The 7,048-nt window shown below is 46.1% G+C and overlaps 1 protein-coding gene across 1 annotated transcript in view; it reads left to right on the top strand.

Moving 5' to 3' along the window:
* adgrv1 (adhesion G protein-coupled receptor V1) overlaps nt 1–7,048 on the top strand; it is a gene marked incomplete at both ends in the record, with an annotated part of 385,866 nt that overhangs the window by 265,210 nt on the left and 113,608 nt on the right. The window contains one exon of the mRNA XM_080738840.1: nt 5,581–5,697. Within this exon, the coding sequence (XP_080594966.1) occupies nt 5,581–5,697 (117 nt within the window). The remainder of the gene's footprint in view (nt 1–5,580; nt 5,698–7,048) is intronic.

The raw sequence follows: 7,048 nt of genomic DNA, 5'->3' as shown, positions 1-7,048 counted from the left end.
AGAGTGTTTGTTTTCAAAATGGCCTGACGAGGTCAGAGAGAATCGGTGGTCCAGGGTTTAGCCCAGTTTGGAGGGAGAGGAAGGAAAGAGGCATTTAGGAATCGTGCGTGCATGCGTGACATCACCACCAGCTCATATAACCACAGTTGTTTACCTGGTTCCCACGGTGACAGTATTGTATTGACCAATGGGGCAGTGCCTGTCTGACGCAGCTCGTTTTGAAGCAATGAGGAATTACTAAGATGCAATGCATCATGGTTGGATGCAAGGTGAAAATATAAGTATTATTGGCACCAGAACAACAATAATTCTTCAACTAATTCTCTTTTCGGCTAATTCCCATCTTGCTCATCTGTTTCCATTGGGTTCTGTTTTCTGTGTCTTCCTCGGTCCCTCCAGCCTCCTGCATGTCCCCTCTCACCTCATCCTTAAACCTCCTCTTCGTCTCTATTTTTGGGCTTTTATGCCTTTATTGACAGGGATAGACTTTAGGCTGACAGGAGATGGAGAGTGACATGCAGTGAAGGCCGTCGTGATCGGCACTCGAACCTGCGACACGCTGTCGGGCTACACTAAGCCTGTATGTGTCTGGACCGCTGCGATGATCCTCTAATCTCTCCTAATGAGAATCCTAGCATCCTCCATTCTGCCACCCTCAGCTCTGCATGCTGTCTTTGAGTCAGTGCCACCGTTTCCTAATGCCACTTGAGCTAAACAGAACGGTGAAATGTAAATACATAGAACACTGTTGGTAACAGTATTGCTGCAGTTGCAGATAACCTTATTTGTATTGTGTTGAGAAATATTTGAAAGCCATATCTTCGTTGTCGGGCAGAAACCTCGTATCGCCAAGTTTCAAATTTGTACGTTCTTTTCGCAAAGTAAAGCCCTGCTTCATCATACAAGGCTGTCGCACAAAAGTAGTGAAAACAGCCGATCTACAAGCACACGTTGTGTGCTTGTAGATCGGCTTTTTTCACTAGTTTAAACATTTTTAAACTGATAAATGCAAAACGAACGGTTTTGGACATACAAGGTTTTCACCCGACAACGATGATATGCTATTGCAACAGCCATATATACTGGCAGTTGTGAAATACGCTTTTGGTCTGCCAAAAACCAACCAACCGACTGATGATGATTCAATAGTTTCACACTGTCTCACCAGATCCAGTAGAGAGACAAGGGTCATAAATGTAAGCGTTGTGGCTGGGTGGTACAGTGTGGTGCTTCCATGAACATGTTTGTGTGCACACAACCAACCAACCTGCCACCTAGAACCAGCTGTGCCTAATTTGGACTGTGGCCTAATTACCCAGGAAGTGGTGAGTCACCCTGAAAGTGTGTTTATGCAAGCCCAACACACAGCCCTGCTGAGCAGGGAGGAGAGGAACAAAACGTATTGACAGAACACTGGCAGAAATGATTTCTACCCACTCTACATATGGAGCAGTGAACTGGTTCATCAGGGAACTCTTCACAGTTCTTTAGGGGGTTCCAAATGGGCCCTTTACGGGGGTCCTTGACATTTTAAAAAGAGTTTGAGAACTACGGTTGTAGAGGCGGACAAAAGGGCTTGACATACAGCGGGAACAGGGCCCCCAGGGGCCCCCAGGCACACTATTGCTCCAGTATCTACCAAACCCAGACACAAACAGCTGTTCAGTGGTCTGCCATGACAATTAGTCCCACCAGGGGGCACATGTGGCCCCCATGCAGGGGCCCCATGCAGGGGCCCCCATGCAGGGGGGCCCAAACAGTGTTTGTGCCAGGTATGGTGCGGATTGGACCAACGGTGCGCCCTGCAAGTCTGCATTTTACATTTGTAATGGTAAGGTACAGTTCAGTTTATTTATAAAGCGCCTATCAAAACAAAGTTACAAGTTGCTGTACGATAAATGACATGAAATAAAACAAGAACATCACCTAGAGAAACAATAAAGTTAGTTAACAGAGAAGCAAAAACAATACATATAAATACATACTATATACTGTAGACATAAACAATATTACAAACCAAAATGTTTTCAAAAACAAATGGGTTTTAGACGCTTTTTCAAAAGGCATCGACTGACTCTGCAAAGGACAAAAGGACTGGACCTAGCATGGTGCTCTGGGGGATCCCGGTGGTTAAACACTGTTTGTCTCGTAAAACAGCTCCATTGCACCGTTCTCCTGTCGTCTCCTCTCTTGTTAATGGACCCTTTTATTCCTTTATCTCTCCCTGGTCACCGTTCCATCCTCGTCTCTCAGCCCCGCTGTTTGTTCTGTCCTGTTCCGTCTGTGGGGGGATTTTCTGGTGTTGGCGGTGCCAGCCCAGTGCGGGCACGTATGGGTGGAGGTTATGGGGCCGGTGCCAACCCAGCCCAGGGCAGGGCGGGGCGGGGCGGGCATGGAGGGATGGAGGTTACGTAAGCCTACTCTCTGGCCGTACATGTTGGCACAGCGCCAGTGTCAGGTTATTGATGCTCTGACGGAGACTGCAGTTTGTTGTTCAGCCTAACTGTCCCCCCACCCCCACCCTGTCCCCCCCCCCCCCCCACCCTGGCAATGATACTCATTCAATCTCGGCCTCCATTCAGCCGATGAGCCTCAAATCAATGTCCTCAATCACATTAACTTTGGTGTAATGTATTATCCTTTTCTTTCTTATGCTAAAGAAAGCGACAATTGCGACCTGATTATAAATTATAATGATTTTGTAGTTTTTCTTTTCATACTGTAGTCAACTAGACCTGTGGTTCTCAACCTGTGGGTCCGGACCCCCAGGGGGGTCCCCAGATGATTAACTTAATGTGCAACATTGTTTTCTCTCTCAACAGTAAACAAACCAACATGAAGTTTAAGTGTATAGAGGGTTTCTGCACATTTATAAAGTTCCATTTTAAGGACTTTTTAATACCTGTCCCCAGTTAAAATATGATTATTTTGGGGGTCACAGCCTGAAAAGGTTGGGAGCCATTGATCTAGACTAAGAATAAACAATTTATCTCTGCCCCTCTCCCTCCCTCTCTCCATTCTTCTCTCTCTCCCCCACTCCCCCTCTCCCTCCCTCTCTCCCTCCTTCTCTCCCTCCCTCTCTCCCTCCTTCTCTCTCTCCCCCTCTCCCTCTCTCTCTCCCCCACTCCTCCTCTCCTTGCTTACTCACAGCCACCCGTCATGCGCTTTTTGTTCCGCAGTGTAATTCCTGCCGTGTGCCCTTTGGGTTGAACACACGCACACACACACGCACACACACGCACACACACACACACACACACACACACACACACACACACACACACACACACACACACACACACACACACACACACACACGCACACACGCGCGCACGCGCACGCGTGCGCCCCGGGCTGCAGGAACATTGATCAGCGTGGTGTAGCTGTTGTTGTGGTTGTTGTTGTTGTTTTGCTGCATTGTGATGTAACAGGTTCTCAGGAGGCCTCCGTCGCCGTCTCTCTCTCCTCCATGGTGGGAGGCGGAGCCTGCAGCCTCCCCCTGTCAGCTGTTAGAAATGCATGGTCTCCTCACCTCGCCACCGGCGCCCATAAATCATCTCCTGTTGTGTCGCTGTCGTCGCCGGGACAGAAACCTCTTATCTCCACATTCTAACTTTCTTTGCTTTTTTGTATATCAGCGGCCCTGCTCCATCGCACTACAGCCCCGCGCCGCGTTTTGGAGCTCGCAGATCAGATCTGCTACTTTTCATGCTTTTGAGCTTGAATCCTGAAAAGTAACAGTTGTGGGACATGCGAGGTTTCTTTCCACCCGACGGAGACGATGTGCTGTAGACTGACCTGCTGAGGCAGCAAGCAGCCAAGCACCTGTCTGTGTGTGTGTGTGTGTGTGTGTGTGTGTGTGTGTGTGTGTGTGTGTGTGTGTGTGTGTGTGTGTGTGTGTGTGTGTGTGTGTGTGTGTGTGTGTGTGTGTGTGTGTTGCGTGTGCATGTGTGTGTGTCACTATACTGTGTTTGTGAGGGTCCCAAGTGTAGCAGGGTGTGAGACATGGACCCGTCCTTACCAGAGAAGAGGGCGTTTCTCTTGTGAGGACCAGGAAAATGGTCCTCACCAGAGAAATGTCATTGCAATGTCATCATCTTCGACGACCGCTTATCTGGACCCGGGTCGCGGGGGCAACGGTTTCAGCAGAGAGAGAGCTCCAGTTCCCTTTCCTGAGATGATCAAGATGTCTTATTTCTCACATGCCACTATACTTGTTGGGACATTTGGGCCCTCACAAGTAGTGATTCAAGAACACACACGCACACCCATACACACACATGCATAGGTGCTTGGCTGCATGCATATTAGCGCAATACCAGCACACAGTCGCTGCAACATGTTGTGTGAACACGCTGCGGCGCACTGTGTGCTTGTAGATTGGCTATTTTCAGATTTGCTAATAATAAAAAATCCATACAAATCTACCTCCTTAAAATGTTAACCCTTTTTGTGCCTATCCCGAACAAGTTCGGGATTTTTTCAATACAATACAATGTTTTTTTTGCTATTTTACTTACCCTGATGTGCTTGTAGAGATGTGGGTGGTCCTGGCTCGTCCTATGCTTTCCAACGAGTGATTCTAGATGGTCCGACGATTTATTCCATTGAAAATGGTTTAAAATAAAGTTTAGAGCCCCCCCCAAAAAAACTCAATCTATACTGTCGGCGGCGCGACGTATTCCGGGCTGCCTATCCCGATCTAGTCCGGGATATTTAATAAAATGAATGAATTAATCGGAGGCCTCAACGAAGCCCCGGTCTAATTTTCCATCTATGCCCCGGGCCACGATTCTGTTTACATCGGCCCGTAATCGGGCAACGCCGCCGCCCTGCGCCGCCGACTCCAATACAAACTCACATCTTTAGAGACCTTTTTCTCTGAACTGTGTTCCCAGGGCAGCGACAACGTTTTTTTGCGGCTAAAATAGCTTCAGATCGGGCTTCTAAAAAATAAATAATCTAATAGCTAACTGTTAGCTCACTTCCTCCGGTCTTCCTTCATAACAGTGTTTGCAGTGAAATCCCAAGCCACCGCTGCCTGTGTAGACGGAAGTTAGAGTGAAGGCCTATGCAGAAATGTCTGGCACTCTAGCGGCACCTTGTGGCCCCTGGCATTAAATTAGTTAATGTAGTAATATTATTAGGGATCTAGAGTACATGTATTGGCATGAAAGGGACAAGGACGGAATTCATTTTCAAGTGTGACTTGCGCGTCACGGTTGGTTGTTTATGTTGGACAAAATGTGGCCATGTGTACTCTAATACTCTAATTACTCTATGTACCTAAAAGCATCTTGTTTATATCATGCTGAATTATTATGAAGCACATGCATGAGTGTGCATTTGGAACATCTCTCTCAACTTAAACATCAGCTTTATACAGATGGAATGTACATTGTGGGGACGGTCATAGCTGAGTGGGTTATGAGGCCCTAGCTGAGTGGGCACTGTGTTAATCTCACCCTCTGCTCCTAAGAGTTTCCATTTCACGTACTGTATTTTATGCAAATGTACAGTGACAAAAAAATGATGAATTATAAAATCTCTCTCTCTCTCTCTCTGTGCGTCTTTCTATAGATCTGTTTCCTGGTGTCGGCGTTCCGTGGCAGTGTGTTCTCAGACGACAGCTGTGCTGCGTTGGCGCTGCTGTCTCACTACTTCCACCTCAGCCAGTTCTCCTGGATGCTCATTCAGGTAAGAGGAGCTTGAGCCTTCTAAATCCTAGTAATCAGGGGATATCTTAAAAGGTCCTGGAATAAATTCCTTACCAAACGAAATCTTCACCAATGTGTTTGTAAAGGTGTCTACTAACACATCTCACAAAGACTGAAATTCAGTTTCCCTGGGAGAATCCTTGACAGCTGCTGAAAGTTGGAGTCCCATTAAATTAACTATACAGGATAAACACACGCAAATACATATGCTTTAAGTAGCATGTGAGGGGTCAAACTAGGGTTTTTTCATGATTCTGAATCCATTGCAAGCATTTGTTTTGCACAAAAAACATTCCTAGGGGTAAAGGCGGCTCACACGAAACTGTGAAAAGTGATGACTCAAACCATATTTTTGTGGGGCCGTTTCTAGCCCAAGGAATGTTTTTCGTGCAAAACAAATGCTTGCAAAGGATTCAGAATCATGAAAAACCCCTAGTTTGACCCCTCACATGCTACTTGAAGCTTATTTGTTTTGGTGTGTTTTATCCTGTATAGTTAATTTAATGGGACTCCAACTTTCAGCAGCTGTCAAGGATTCTCCTAGGGAAACTGAATTTCAGTCTTTGTGGGATGTGTTACTAGACATCTTTACAAACACATTGGTGTGAGATGTGTTACTAGACACCTTTACAAACACATTGGTGAAGAAACCTTTTGGTAAGGAATTTATTCCAGGATTTGACACTATTTCTGAAGATATCCCCTGACTATAGTCGTAAAGTTTTCTGAAAAAATGTCCATTTTCTATTGTTGTACCGGATTGAAAGGTACAACGTAACGACGTATAGGCTTTCTGCGTCTAACTGGGTTAATCACGTGAACCCCATGCGTTGAGTCCCTCCGGGCTCTAGTGTCTCTTAGCTGTTTGCTCTGTACATTAAATATCTATTCTCTCTATATTCTATAGACAGAACCTAAACTCACTCACCTCTTCAGACTCCACCTTAGCCTCACCCTTGATGACCTGCAGGCTTATGCAAAGGCTAATATGTAATGTAGATAACATGTTATGCAGACTGATGATAACATGTAACAAAGGCTAATATGTAATGTAGATAACATGTTATGCAGACTGATGATAACATGTAACAAAGGCTAATATGTAATGTAGATAACATGTTATGCAGACTGATGATAACATGTAACAAAGGCTAATTGCGACCGTAGGTCGCATTTACTACCAAAACCTCCACCGGCTGTCTGTCAGTGAGTGAGTCAGTCAGTCAGTCCGTCACACTTTTTCCCTGTTCATATCTCCACAACCGTTGCCCCCATCCATGCCAAATTTTGCACACACACTCCTTGACTGCCAAACTACAACCTCCAAGGAC

This window comes from Nannobrachium achirus, assembly GCF_963921795.1.
Source record: "Nannobrachium achirus genome assembly, chromosome: 12".
NCBI classification, from domain to species: domain Eukaryota; kingdom Metazoa; phylum Chordata; class Actinopteri; order Myctophiformes; family Myctophidae; genus Nannobrachium; species Nannobrachium achirus.
This window is presented reverse-complemented; position numbering and strand designations above follow the sequence as displayed.